The following is a 15332-nucleotide window of genomic DNA, read 5'->3' as shown; positions in this document are numbered from 1 at the left end:
TTGACTTTCAAAGACAGCAAAATATCAAAATCAGTTGTTTCATGAGGTCTAACATGAAACCAAGAAATAATGAGATGAACTAAAATCAAGATATTATTTATTGCTATTATGTTACACATTTTGTTTTGAGCAGAGGCAGTCTGCTGGTGAGTGCTGCAGTGAGCATCATTCATGGGGCATAAGATTTTTGAGTGTTAGAGTAGCTCCATAGCTCCAAATTCTCGCTGGGTTTTCTGTTCAGTACCTAGTGGCGCACGTAGCCCGGGTTTGTGCATTAGTGTGAATTGAGAGCTAGCCTGAAATGCTTTCAAAAGCAGTAGCTGAAGAAACCTTTTATTTTTTTCTTATTCAGCAAGTAAAAGTGAAAGGCCTTGGTCAATATTTCCTTTATTATAGAACAGAACAGTCCTCTGTCCCCCTCAAAGTCAGTATTGCAGGCTGGTGTCTTCTAAATCCCATGCTTATTCACTGTCCCAAGAGCCTGTCCCGAGCAGTATCCCCCTTCTGGGAAGGAGAGGAAGGCATTCCTCAGTATTTTTTTGTTGTTTGTTTTCTCATGATCCAAAATAACTTGACAGATCTGGAGAAGGAGTATTACCCAACCTGCTATTGATCTGACTGTTGGGTTCTTGCAAACTGTTCTGAATAGCTGCTTGGGGCTGCTGGTGTGATTTCATGGCATGCCTTCCCACCCTCCAAGTACAGTTTACTCCTCTCATTTGCATCAGTATTAATTACTTGCTGGGCCACACATCGTACAAATCATTCAGGATAAAAACAGCTGCTTCCTACCCCATGCTCCCCTTGAAGCAGGAAGAGACATCAAAGATCTATGGCTGGTTAGGGGATGCTAGGTCAAGTGTGCCACTGAAGCAGCACCCTAGTTAGCAATACCTTGAGTCAACTGCATTACCAAGGTAATGAGAATAGTCATTTGACTTACAAACAGGCCTGTACAATAGCAGGAGACCATGGTTACCGCCACCCCTGTCTGTCCTGCTCTCTTCCAGGCCTTCCCAGGGCCCAGCTCCTCATATCATCCTTCTGTTAAGCTCTTTTGCGTCTGAAAGCCATGAATTGGTGCAGTGTGTAGCCTGGGAATCATGTTACCAAAGTTAAATTTAAGTGAGATGAATGTCACACTCTAATTATTCATTGCAGTATCTTTGTATGTGAAATAAGGATAATGACTGTTACAGATGAGAATTGTAATTAGCTGCTTCATGTCCTAATTCATTAGATTGCTCTTTTCTGCTCACTTGTTCACAAGGTCCTCAGATCCTTGACTTGTTGGAAAAATGTCTCCTAAATGCAAAAATAAGGTGGCTCTGCAGAGATACCTATTAAAACTAAAGTAAGTTTTCTGTGTTAGCGTGGGGTTTTAAGATAAGTGAAACCTAAGACACCTTCATCTATACATGCAGAAAACTTTCCTACATAAACAGCAATTTTAGCAAACTCATTTTTCTGTGGTCTTGTCAGTCCTGCTGCCAGCATGTCGTCTGTCCCAGTGCGGTGCATGGGTGTCTGTAATGAGGCAAGAGAGAATTGATGGTGAGATCAAATTTGAAGGCTCATCCCAAAATGCTAACATCCATTTTGCAGGGAAAGGGGTTGGGGGAAGCTGATGTGCTTCCTTACTGGAAACTGGAGGGGATGTCCTCTCTTCAGGTGGGCATATTTCACCCCATGGCAGTGGTTGTGTTAATAAAAGTTACTTAGCTGTGTGCATGACTAAGTTATTTTCAGGATTAAGGTGGATGATTTGGCCCCTTTTGGAGTCGATACGTTTGGGCTTATTTTGTAGTGGCCTAGAGATTTTCTTCTGTATCAGCCCTCAATCTCTTTCCAATTCTTAGTAACTTAGTTTCTTGATCTCTGCTGACCTGACTACCCCAATCCTATTTCCAAGTCTGAATCTCTCTCACCTTTCTTTTACTGTTAGCGCTCCTTGCTTTCTTCATTGGCCTTTATTTTTCTTCTCAGTCTTTCATCTTTTACAGAATTTCTGTCTTAAGCTTCCCTTCTTTCCCATATAGATATGTGAAATTGTTTTATTATTTTGAAGGTGATTATACTTGTAAATTTTTGTTACTTTTGATAGTTTACAAACATTTGGCTTGTTTGTTTGTTTTTGTTTTATTTTGTTTTTTCCATGTCAGTGCTCAGGTGTAACAATGTTGAATGTGTTACAAATGGTTAAAAAAAAAGGATAGGACTTGAGGAGGTTCAAAATGAATGCATAGAACTGCTGAACGGGGATGTCACTTTACGATCTGTATTTGGGTACTGCATCAGAAGCCAAGGTAAAGGTTTTATTCCATGCTCTACAATGACTGCTGGTATATGGGAACTTGTATGCCCAGGAGGGGAGTGACTTACCATATTGTTACTAGCGAATGGCCTGTACATATCTGCCATATAGAGGGACTTTCAGATGAAAACTTTTGTTTTCCCCATGATTTGATTCAATACAGACTCTTTATTTCCTTTACTGCGTGTGTTAACAAGAAGAGAGGGGGAACCACAAGGCTTTGGCCTCTTCAGGATTTAACAATGAATGAGGACTACGGTTTTGGTATTTTTAAAGCTTTTAGAAAATACTTAAGTCTATCAACAGAATTTACCTGGTAAAAGCCCACCAGCCTTTTATCTGTAATTTGTCAATTGTTTTCCTTAAGTTTACAAAAAGACCTTTTTCTTGAGTGACTTTTAGATTTTAACCATTTAATTAACAGGCCAGACCTTAGATGTGGAGGTGAGCTCCGAACACCAAACTTTTGGAGTGAGACCTGCCTGAGGTCAATATATCCTCTTCTAATATGTATATCTGAATGCTATGTTCCAGTGTACTTCTGTTGAGGTGTACCTGAACAAACTAAGGTTGTTAATTAATCAGGTAAAGTAATATTAGTGATAAGGAAATTTGTGAATTAAGATTAGTTGCATACAGTACCTGCTGAAATGCTTTCACATTTTGCACCCCATAATAGGGAAGAAAAATCCCAAGTGGTTTGGTTACTTACTTCTAGTTGTCTCATTCTGTAGTGTGCACTTTATTAATGAATGCCACACATATCCATGTGCTGATCTGTAGCACTTCCAAGTTCAAGTGTAGCACGAGAGTTGGTCCAGATTGCCCGTCGCCTGCTTGATGGCCAGGAGAACTGACTGTGAAGGATTAAAGAGAAAAGAATGTTTTACCAGACTGCTGCTTTTGAAACAAAAATAATTCAATGGGCAAATGTTTTTCTGGTCATAATACTGGAGATAACACAAAATGTCATTGCCATGCTGTTTAGTAAAAGAAGTGAAGATTTAAAGTGCTGAGAATGTGCTTAGCTATGATTATAGGTGCTTACAGTATTTTCGTTATGTTGAACTGTAAAGATTTGTGAGATTTTGTGTTGCAGTTGTGTTTGACCCTAGAGTTCTTGCATGCTAACCTAACGTAGAAGATTAGCCTCTTTGCATGCAGCTGGGTGCTGCCACTGCCGTGACAAGCATGTTGTGTGAGAATGACATAACCTCCCCTGGCTGCAGCCCCTTCCCAGCTCTGTCTGTGGCCTCATGTCCTGTGGTACGTGCATAACTACCTTCATCATTAGTTTCACTAACCTTTAACGGTTCGGTCGTATATCAGATGCACTCTGAAATGTGTGGCTCGATCAGATCAGCACTGAACTTTCAGTTTTCTCTTTCAGACAGACTGAAAAAACTCATTGATGAACGAGAATCCTTACTAGACCAGGTAATCCCAGGAAAACTGAAATTCTGTGTGTTTCCTAAATCTATGATAAGAGTAGTAGAGATTAAAAAAAGTCAAAATAGCCCTAACATAAGGTACAGAACAACAGTGCCATTGTGTTTCAGAATGTGTGCTGGGTTGCTCTTGCTGAGGACTTGGTGTTGCTTGCCATTTTATTCTTCCTCTGAAACATTTCTCCTGTGTGTTAACTCAGGATACAGGGGAAGAAAGAGATGACCCAGTGTGCCTGTTCCATGTTGCTAACCAGTCACATTCAGTGTCCTTAGTCACCTAAATCTCCTTCAGGACTATTTCTGAAAAATAATACTTTGGATTGGCCAAGGGAAAAACAAATGTGGTCCAGAAATCGTAGAAGCAAATTTTATCTCCAAGAGTAAGCCTTCCTGGTCGGTGGGCAGTGGGCCATTTGGAAAGAAGTGCTGGAGGAATTACATTAGATGGGTAAATAGCAGTTAAAGTAGTTATTGCTGGTACTGTGATGTTCCATAGCAGACATAAAGCTTATTAAAAAAATTTTAGCCAGTCTGTTTCTCTGCAGAATGCTCTATGCTTTCATTTATGGACTATATCCTTGGCCTTGAGACTTCACACACAGCAAAACACAGTTTTGGGCTTTTAAGAATGTTTTATGTGAATGTGCCTACAGAACATTTCTGGCTTTTCTCATAAAACATTCTTCTTCCACTCATTATGTTTGGTCCTGAACTTACGCATAAGCGCTGATACTTAAAATATTTTTAATCATTTGCCAAAAGAATTTCTAAGAAATTATTTTGTAATATTTTTTTTTTAATTTCGGATTAAAAAATATAATTTATTTTCTAATACGTGAGTGAATTTGAGTACTGAGCCACAATATTTCCCTCTAATAACTAATTATTTTGTGTCTTTCAGGTTAAAAAATTAAAGGGACAACTGGAAGAAAAGCAAAAGAACGGCAAGATGGAAAATACACTGTCAGAAGATGAACTTCTAGAAAATGGGACAGATATGCACATGATTGACCTCCAAAGTGAGCTACATTTTGATTTTAAGAGAACTTTTGTGTGCTGCATGTGAGCAAGAAAATGTATCTGTATGATAACCACAAGGCTCTAAGTAAAAATGAGCCTTCATTTCTAAGGGAGCTTCAAACTGGGAGCCAGACACGCACCTCTGCTAGAGGTGAGAGAACAATTATCCTTTGTTGGAACATGACTGCATTTGGAAATCTCACTTATGTTCCCCAGGAGAGCTGGGGTGAGTTCCTGGTTAGTTCTGGTTTCAGTGGTCAAAAGGGCATCGGGCAACACTGGGAATAGCTCCTAGATGCTTGGCACTGAGTGGGGCTAGCTGCCAGCTCTGATGTAGAAGGAAACTTTTTTGGCACAGCATTTGCTACTCTGCCGCTGTCCCAAGTAGCGTGGAAATTTTATGACCGACTTGTTAGAAGACACTGTTGACACTTGTTCTGACATCTCTGATAAATCTGCCATTCTTTCAGGAGATGCCAACAGACAGATCAGTGATCTCAAATTTAAACTAGCAAAGTCTGAGCAAGAGATAACAGCACTGGAGCAGAATGTAAGTTTCTGGCTTGTTCTCTTTGTTTAGGTATGGTGAGAATGCAAAGAGAAAGTGTATTTTATTATAGGATAAATGAAATTGTGATTACTGTGACTTTTCCATTAAAATAAGAAGCAGGAGTGTTGGAGCATCAGCGCTACTGCACTTAAGTCGTAAAGACTAAAATGCTTTCATTTATGTATGGGGAAGAGTGAATATATTATTCACCTTTACTGAAGGAGAACTGTTCAAAGACAAAGGTATATTGCAAGCGCTTACTGAACTTGTCAGAATATGTCAGTGATACTCTTGCTAAGATAAATTTAGTCAGTGGACTGTATTTTTTTGTTGCTGGAAGCATATTAAATATAGATATGTGTAAAAGGTCTGGAGTAAGTTCACTGATTCTGTGATTCTACCAGGTTGGAAGAGACCTCAGGGATCATCGAGTCCAACCGTTGCCCTTACACCACCCTGTCAACTAGACCATGGCACTAAGTGCCATGCCCAGTCTTTTCTTAAACATATCCAGAGACGGTGACTCCACCACCTCCGTGGGCAGCCCATTCCAATGTCTAATAACCCTTTCTGTAAAGAAATTCTTCCTGATGTCCAACCTGAACCTCCCCTGGCGAAGCTTGAGGCTGTGTCCTCTTGTCCTATCGCTAGTTGCCCGGGAGAAGAGGCCAACTCCCACTTCACTACAACCTCCCTTCAGGTAGTTGTAGACTGCAATAAGGTCACCTCAGAGCCTCCTCTTCTCCAGGCTAAACAACCCCAGCCCCCTCTCAGCCATTCCTTGTAGGTCAGACCCTCCAGACCCTTCACCAGCTTGGTCACCGTCCTCTGGACTCGCTCCAACACCTCAACATCTTTCTTGAAGTGCGGGGCCCAGAACTGAACACAGTACTCAAGATGCGGCCTCACCAGTGCCGAGTACAGAGGGACGATCACTTCCCTAGACCGGCTGGCTACACTATTCCTAATAGAGGCCAGGATGCCATTGGCCTTCTTGGCCACCTGGGCACACTGCTGGCTCATGTTTAGCTGGCTGTCGATCAGCACCCCCAGGTCTCTTTCCACTGGGCCGCTTTCTAACCACTCTTCCCCCAGCCTGTAGAGCTGCATGGGGTTGTTGTGGCCGAAGTGTAAGACCCGGCACTTGTTCTTGTTGAACCTCATGCCGTTGGTCTCGGCCCATCTATCTAACCTGTCCAGATCCCTCTGTAGGGCCTTCCTACCCTCCAGCAGATCGACACTCCCACCCAGCTTGGTGTCATCTGCAACTTTGCTGAGGGTGCACTCAATCCCTATGTCTAGATTATCTCTAAAGATATTGAACAGCACCGGCCCCAGAACTGAGCCCTGGGGAACACCACTAGTGACTGGCCGCCAGCTGGACTTTGCCCCATTCACCACCACTCTCTGGGCTCGGCCATCCAGCCAGTTTTTAACCCATTTAAGAGTCCACCCATCCAAGCCCCGGGCAGCCAGTTTGTCTAGAAGGATGCTGTGGGAGACAGTGTCGAATGCCTTACTGAAGTCTAGATAGACTACATCCACAGCCCTGCCCTCATCTACTAAGCGGGTCACTTTGTCATAGAAGGAGACCAGGTTGGTCGAGCAGGACCTGCCTTTCATGAATCCATGTTGGCTGGCCCCGATGCCCCGACTGTCCTGCATGTGCCGTGTAATGGCACTCAGGATGATCTGTTCCATCACCTTGCCTGGCACCGAGGTCAGGCTGACAGGCCTACAGTTCCCTGGATCATCCTTGCGACTCTTCTTGTAGATGGGCTTTACGTTTGCTAATTTCCAGTCAGCTGGAACTTCTCCAGTTAACCAGGACTGCCAGCAGATAATCGAGAGTGGTTTGGCAAGTTCATTTGCCAGTTCCTTCATTACTCTGGGGTGAATCCCATCCGGGCCCATAGCCTTGTGGGTGTCCAACTGGCACAGCAGGTCACTAACCATCTCCTCCTGGATCATGGGAGGTTCACACAGCCCCCGTCCCTAACTTCAGGCTCTGGGGGCCGAGTCTCCTGAGGACAACCGGTCTTGACATTAAAGACCAAGGCAAAGAAGGCATTGAGCACCTCTGCCTTTTCCTCATCTCCTGACACTACACTACCCTCCTCATTCAGCAAGTGGTGGAGGCTCTCCTTGACCCTCCTTTTGCTGTTGCTGTATTTGTAAAAGCTTTTTTTGTTGTCTTTGACTGTAGCAGCCAAATCGAGCTCTAATTGAGCTTTGGCCCTTCTAATCTTCTCCCTACACGACCTGGCCACGTCCCTATAGACCTCCCAAGTTACCCGACCCTTCTTCCAGAGCAAGTAGGTTCTCTTTTTTTCCTTAAGTTCTAGCCTAAGTTCTCTGTTTAACCAGGCCGGTCTTTTTCCCCGACGGCTTGTCTTCGCACACACCGGGACAGCCTGCTCCTGAATATTTAGCAATTCCCTTTTGAAGCATGTCCAGCCTTCCTGGACTCCTTTGCCCTCCAGGACCGATTCCCAAGGGACTCAGTCCACCAGCCTCTTAAACAGGCTAAAGTCAGCCCGCCGGAAATCTAAGGCAGAAGTTCTACTCTTGCCCCTCCTTACTTCCCCCACTATCGAAAACTCTAACATTTCGTGGTCGCTACTCCCAAGACGGCCACCGACCCTCACATCTCCCACTAGTCCTTCTCTGTTCACAAACAACAGGTCAAGCAGGGCCCCTCCTCTAGTGGGCTCATTTACCACTTGCACGAGGAAGTTGTCCTCCACACATTCTAGGAACCTCCTAGATTGCTTCCTCTCTGCCATGTTGTATTTCCAGCAGACATCTGGCAAGTTGAAGTCGCCCACGAGTACAAGGGCCGGCGACCGGGCGGCTTCTGACAGCTGCTTGTAAAATGCCTCGTCCGCCTGCTCATCCTGGTTGGGTGGTCTATAACAGACTCCCACCGTAATGTCCGCCCTGCCGACCTTCCCCCTGATCTTCACCCATAAACATTCAACCTTGTCATCCTCACCATCTTCCTCAATTTCAACACAGTCCAAGCACTCCCTAACATATAGCGCTACCCCACCGCCTCTCCTGCTTCACCTGTCCCTCTTAAAGAGCCTATAGCCATCCATAGTTGCACTCCAGTCATGAGAGTCATCCCACCACGTTTCTGTGATGGCAACCACATCATAACCTTCCTGCTGTACAGTGGCTTCTAGCTCTTCCTGTTTGTTGCCCATACTGCGTGCATTGGTGTAAATGCACTTCAGCTGGGCTAGCAGCCTTGCCCCCGACGCAGGCCTGTCACCCCTAGGTTTATTTGTGGCTGCCCTGGTCTTATCCTCCTCCCCCATCGAACCTAGTTTAAAGACCTTTTAACCAGCCCTGCCAACTTCTGGGCCATAACCCTTTTCCCCTTCTGACTCAGCTGTTCCCCGTTCGGCATAAGCAGGCCCGGTGCCATGAAAGCCGCCTCGTGGTCAACAAACCCAAAATCCCACCTACGGCACCAGTCTCTTGGCCACATATTAACCTGTTGTACTTTCATAGTCTTTTTCCTATTTTCACCAAATACCAAAGGAAGAGAATATCACCTGCGCACCTACCCCCTTTACCAAACGCCCCAGGGCCCTGAAGTCCCTTTTGATTGCCCTGGGACTTCTCTCTTCAATCTCATCCCTACCCACCTGGAATACTAATAGTGGGTAGTAGTCAGAGGGCCCCACCAGTTCAGGAATCCTCCTGGCAACATCCTTTACCCGAGCCCCAGGGAGGCAGCAGACTTCCCTGTGAGTCGGGTCTGGCCTGCATATGGGGCCCTCCGTTCCCCTTAGCAGGGAGTCACCTATAACAATTACTTTTCTTTTCTCCTTTTTGGAGCTGGTTGCAACACTCTTACTCGGTTGCATCTGTTCACGTAGTCCCGTAGAGGGTCTTTCACCTAGATTCGTGTCTTCCCGACACTCAGGAAGACGCTCAGACTCCAGCACCTCATACCTATTCTGCAGGGGGACGTGGGGAGGGGAGGAAGGTCGGGATGGGATTCGCCTGCCACCCCAAGCAGGGACCTGCCTCCATTCCCCCCCCATCCCCTAGGTCTTTTCCTGCTCCTTGTGGAGGAGGAAGAGGATCCTCCACTACCCGGGGAGCATTAGGCCCGTCCGTTTTCCCCAGGACAGGCAGGGAACAGCACTGCCCGCCATCCTCTTCCTGGGATGCTCTTGTACTCCTTAACCTTTCCACCTCCTCCTTGAGTTGGGCCACCAAGGAGATCAGGTCGCCGACCTGTTCGCACCTCACACAGGTGAGGTCTCCATTACCCTCGAGTGCCAGGGCCAGGCTCTGGCACTCCTTGCAGCCTGCCACCTGCACCTCCGCATGCTTCCGCGGCAGGTCCGTTACCATGGCCAGGCTTCCTTCGTATTTTTTTTTTTCTCAAAATATGCCTTTATTTTATCAAGGAAAAGGGAACATCTCTCTGGTTATTGCTTAATTACTAGTGAAAGAGTAAAGCCTCAGAGTAACTTTCTGATACAGCTTTTAATTCAAAAAAATTTGCCTTCACCTTAGGTAATACGATTGGAAGGTCAGGTAGCCCGATACAAAACTGCTGCTGAAAATGCTGAAAGAGTAGAAGATGAACTGAAAGCGGAGAAACGCAAACTACAGAGAGAGGTAACTCAAAATGCAAAGTGTCATAGGCTAGCAGTCAGCCTGCACCACACGGGGGGAGACCGGTCTGTTGCATTTTAGAGGAGGAACTACCCTTCTTGGCAGAGCAAAGAATAAACATCTATTTTTTAAATTGCTTTAGTTATTAATTCTAAATGTGTAGCCAAACTTTCAGCACTCAAACTGGAGTGACAGTCACAACGGTGAGCTCCCACTGCCACTTCACAATTCCTTCCTAAACTGACTTGGCAGTGCCTTGTTTTGTGCCAGAGTCGGTTCTCTGGAGCAAACTCGAGTTCTTCTTGTGCCACTTGAATCTGTAAGGAGCCTTCAGGTGCTCAGGTGTGCATGCTTCAGCTGTGAATGTTCACATGGTTTGACATTCATCAAGCTGAAGAATTCCTATTTCTACTTTGCTGTGCTTCCCCTTTGTTGTACCTGAAGGCTCATTACTTTGGGTGTTACAAATTCTGGGTTTGTAAATAGAAATCACTGGTCTTTTTAGAACATGTGATTCTGAAATTACAGCAGTAGGAAGCTGGAAATCCTGCTGTAAGGATAGTTTGGGCACTTCATTATTTAAGCACAGTGCCACACCTTACCAGGAATGACAGTCTAAACTTTCAAGCTTCAAAGTCTAAACTTGAGTGCTAAATGGATGCAAATCATTCTCATTGAGCCCGTTTTTCTTGCTCTGTCAATCTGTTCATGCCTGTTTGCTGTAGTGTGTCCGTCCACAGACTCTGCCCATGTTTCTCTTTCTTAAAACACTGCATCTTCAAGCTGTCTGTAATTTTGACCTTATTTGTCTTAAACTTCATGTTCTCTCCAAGTAGCTACTACAACCAACTTAAATACATTGGTCAGCCTCTTTCACACCTGCCTTCTGAGGTTTTGTTCAGTGTGGCTCTTTTTCTAAATACTCCTTCTGCTCTGCTGCCTGTAGATATTGCTCTGTGCAGTCCACCTCTCTCTCCCTACCCCCATCCCGTGGTGGGTTTTAGAGAAAACTAAGGCACAAAACTCATGGCTGTGGCTGTAGTTCTAGGAACGAGAAACATCAAAGCCAGGCACCAAGACAGGTGTATGTCACCCAGCAGATACATCTGAGCATCTGTGCCTCTGAAGTTGGGGCAAACTCTGAGCCGTTTGTTCAACATCCTGTAAATATCTTGGATTCTTGGCACCGTGCTTAGAAAATATCTGTGTGTGTGGCTTTCAAAGCAGTTACACAACATGTACTTTTAACTCTGCTACTAGGAATTTTCAACTGCTTTATCTTGTAAAGGAATTCCAGCAATATGGCCAGTTAGTGTTGGTAACTACACACCTTGCTTTATCTTTGGAAAAGGAAAACACTGCAAAAGTTACAGGTTTTTTTTCTGCTTCCTTCCTTCAGCTTCGTTCAGCATTGGATAAAACCGAAGAGCTTGAAGTCAGCAATGGTCATCTAGTAAAACGCTTGGAGAAGATGAAAGCCAACCGGAGTGCTTTACTGTCTCAGCAATAACCGCCACCTTTCAATGGAAGCTACTACTACTTGACAGAATCAGAACAACGTTGCAGATGCTTCTGTCTCTCGCTATCCGGGATGCTTTGTGTCATGCCTTCTGAGAACAGACAACCCCAATATTTGCTACGTGCCACCCAGTTGTGGTTCTCTCTACGCAGATTCAAACCTACTGCACTATATACATAGGAGTAGCTGATCCAAATGGCGGTGCCTGCGGGGGGGCCCTTCTACACCGTTCTTGGGGTACATTTGAAGTACAATAGCCGTCTACCATGTAAGAAGCACATTGGGCGTCGCGTTAAGTTCTCCATCCAGAAGGCACAGCAGCCATTTATTGCCATTTAAAATGGCATTCAAAGAAAACACTTTAACTGGACTGGAATTTTGTGTCTTGCTGAAAATTTAAAGAAAAAAAAAAACAAAACACTAAGTTTTGGACTTTCTCATGACAGTATCTGTAATTTAGTGACTACGGTAGGGTTATTCATAGTAGGTTTTTCATTTTCAAATCACTGTGGAACCACAAGCCATTACAAAGCAAAACTCCTTCAGTGGAAACCATGGTAGAAGATGGTCTTGGAAGCAAAAGTGACCTTAAATGACTTTGCCAATAAAACAAAGGTGTTTGGAGGGATTTTTGCACCAGTTGAATCATAAGACTATTTTATTTCAGGGTAAATAGGCAATAGCTTCATTGAATTTTCAACTTTTATTTGTATTATTTAATCCCTGCTCTTGGAATTGAAGTAAACTACTTTTAAAGGATGTAAAGTTGCATTAAGAAACCAGCATAAGGCCGTATTGTAAGAAATGGTGAGTTTTGCACTTAGATCACTCACTTTGGTGCATTTGTCAAAGCAAGTGTCATTTGCTTAAACAAAGTATGTAATAGGTTTTTTACATCAGAAACTAGCTACTGGTCCATGAACTATGAGGACACTATGCCGCTACAAAATACAAGTCTAATTTTTAAATAAGTAACTGATAAGAAGCACTTTAGAAAATATTCCTGCCTATGGTTTTTCTACAAATACAGAAGTAGTGAATTATTTCTTTCTAAGGTCATTGTAAAGGTTTTCCACTTTTCCTGAAAAATAACCAATAAAAATGTTGCAGGCATTTTATTATACACAACTAGCACTACAGCTCTGGTTTATTGGAAATTATTCTGAATGTACTACTCAAAGGAGAACAGCACTTACCTGAAGAATAAAGCTGTCCTTCCCCCTTCAGCCCTAACAGAAAAGCTGGCGAGTAAGGCAGGTGACCAGTCCCTTAGGAACCTGCTCATGCTATGAAGCAGCATCTCCTGTTCCACAGGAGCAACCTTCTGTCGATGCCGACTGCCTCAATAGATACGGTTCTATCAAGCCAAATCCAGACCTGGGAGACCGTTTCTTCTTAACTTGGTCTTCAGACTCTCTGGTCCAGATCTTTCCCTAGCCTTTTCCTCGCAGACTGGAGGTTAGAGTATAAACCGCTGCTATTTTCAACGTCAGGGGATCGCTGGTATCTTCTTAGAGCACCTTCACAAAATAAATAAACCAAAACCAGTGTCTGAATGTGTTTCTCTGGTTTGGCTAGAAAATAACACATTTCTCTTCATCTCTTTTGAATGCACCCAGAAATTTAGGAATGAAGAACTGAAATTAATACTCCAGGAAAAGGCTGAAGGGTATTTTTTTTTTGTGCCCCTGGGGAAACAAGCTAGGGCTTTGGGTTTTTTTCTCTTTTTTTTTTTTTTTTTTTTGGTTTTTGAGAGGAACATTCAGGTGCAGAGCCAGGTTTCTTGTGGAATACCTCAGAATCGCTGTGGATACCAATTTACAATTTTCTGTGGTTGAATTGTGTAATTTCTGGTGTACAGAGCCTCTGGGGCCTCAAAAATGAACTAAGGGTTTTTCAGAATGCAAACAAATGTGCTAAATACAACATCTTACTAACTGATGATAAGGTGTGTGATCTTTTTCTTTGTAGTAGTGGTGAAGACTGTCTGTCCTGGCAAGATTCAGGAGAAACAACCTAGCAACTAGGTGTTGGTCCAAAAGGCTAAAAATAAGACTTTGGTCATCAAGAAGTGATGTGTTTTATTATTTTGAAGTAGATTGCATCTCGCACCCCATAAGCATTAACCTCATGACAGAAATCAGACGTGTATTTCAACCTGGATATGCTCTTAGTAGAAATATTTGTGTGTGATAAAAGTAGCTGAATGTTGAAGCCACATTTTTCCCCCTAACTTTCAGTATGACTTAGCTTTAGAATAAGGGAAGAAAAAGTACTGCTTGGCTTACTGCAGACTGTTTTATGTTTTCCTGTGAAGAATGTACAACAGCAGGGCTTTGAATGGTAATAATAGCACATGCCCCAATCCTTTTAATTGAGCTCCAAACGAGAGATCCTTGGTACCCAGCCCACCAACTCAGAGTGGAGCTCAGATGGTGGCAGCCTGGCGAGGAATGGCTCCTGGGGGAACCAGGATGGGTTTTCCTAGAATTTGTATTTAAAATTGCTCTCCTTTGTTTTATTTTTAAATGTTAAATAATTTTATTGTTTGCAAATAGAATGTTACCCAAAATGTTTTGGTTTGGTTTTGTTTTTTAAATCTATTAGGAGATATGAGCATGGAAAAGGAAATTCAGTAGCAGAACTCGCCAATAAAAATGTCACTTGTTTGGGTAGTTTTTATGGAGTGGTCTGTCATGATGATGTTACTGGTAAAAGTTCTCTTGGAAAATACAGACTTTTTGGATGATACTGGTGTAACGGGCTCATTTTCCTTTCTAGTATGTTGCTGCAGACACACAAATGTGAGCAACGCTGGTTGTAAAATGTACAAAGGCAGGGGCTTCTGTGAGTAGGGGCATTGGTGTGAGACATACCCCCAAATACTAACATTTTTAATGGCAGGGTGCACTTGGTGGGGGGGAGGACAGGGACAGTGTCCCATCAGGAGACATTTAAATGGTATTGCTAAGCGGATTCATTCTCCCCTTAAAGAGTATTTATGGTGAACATACAGGTAACCCACATAGTAACTTTCCCTGGAAGAATCCTTCATAACAGGAGGTAGGCTTGGTTGATGAAAAATGTGTCAATTTCAGTATTAAATTTCATCTTGCACTGATCATGGGCATTGCCGTGGAGAGATCACTTACATGGAACGTACTGAGCAGGAGGTTAGTGCTTGTCTGCTTTAAGTGCTCTAAACAATTGATTATGTGGGTTTGGGGGGTTCGTTTGTTTTAGGCAGCTCACTTTATTAAGAACTTTACATATATGTGTTTAGAAGGAAGGAGCAGGGGTGAGAACCAACCTTGTAAAAATAACATGTATATTTACAATGGGTAACCTGTGCAGCAGGTGTTTACCAGGTGCTGTTCCCCAGTTCACGCTGCGTCTCCACGGGCTGTAATACACTCCTTCACACTGACAGCCCTCTAGCTGCTTGTAGATTTTAATAACTGTACAAGAAGCCACGCCGCCGTCCCCAGCAGGCTCCGTTTGGGCTCGGCGCTAAGTGTCGCCTCACGCCCGGCCGTGAGGGAGGAGACGAGGAAGCTCCCACGCGCCGTCAGGTGACCTGGCGTCGATGGGCGGGGGGGCAGCGCGCGGCTGGCGCAGGCGCCAGGCCCGCCAATCAGGCGCTCGAGCGCCCCCCGGTCGCAGCCAATGGGGTGGAGGCGCGGGCGGGGAGCGGCGGCGGGCTGCTGTTGAGCGCGTGGTCCGCGGAGCCGTTGTCGCTCGTCGGAGGCGGCGGGTGCGGGTAAGCGGGGCGGGGGGGGGCTCGGCTGTGGGACGGAGGCGTTACGGGACGGGGGGGGCTCGGCTGTGGGACGGAGGCGT

The 15332-nt window shown here is 44.4% G+C and overlaps 1 protein-coding gene across 2 annotated transcripts in view; it reads left to right on the top strand.

Annotated features, from left to right (window-relative positions):
* The window catches only part of LRRFIP1 (LRR binding FLII interacting protein 1), a 118208-nt gene extending 103967 nt beyond the window's left edge, over positions 1–14241 (top strand). For both annotated transcript variants that reach the window (XM_068408195.1, XM_068408194.1), the window contains 5 exons: positions 3705–3751; positions 4664–4781; positions 5253–5332; positions 9872–9976; positions 11373–14241. In XM_068408195.1, coding sequence (XP_068264296.1) covers positions 3705–3751; positions 4664–4781; positions 5253–5332; positions 9872–9976; positions 11373–11483 — 461 coding nt within the window. In that variant the 3' untranslated portion in view covers positions 11484–14241. The remainder of the gene's footprint in view (positions 1–3704; positions 3752–4663; positions 4782–5252; positions 5333–9871; positions 9977–11372) is intronic.
* The last annotated feature ends 1091 nt before the right edge of the window (positions 14242–15332 follow it).

The sequence above is a fragment of the Nyctibius grandis genome, chromosome 9 (genome assembly GCF_013368605.1).
Source record: "Nyctibius grandis isolate bNycGra1 chromosome 9, bNycGra1.pri, whole genome shotgun sequence".
NCBI classification, from domain to species: domain Eukaryota; kingdom Metazoa; phylum Chordata; class Aves; order Nyctibiiformes; family Nyctibiidae; genus Nyctibius; species Nyctibius grandis.
The sequence above is the reverse complement of the archived record's forward strand: the minus strand, read 5'-3'. Positions and strand labels throughout refer to the sequence as shown.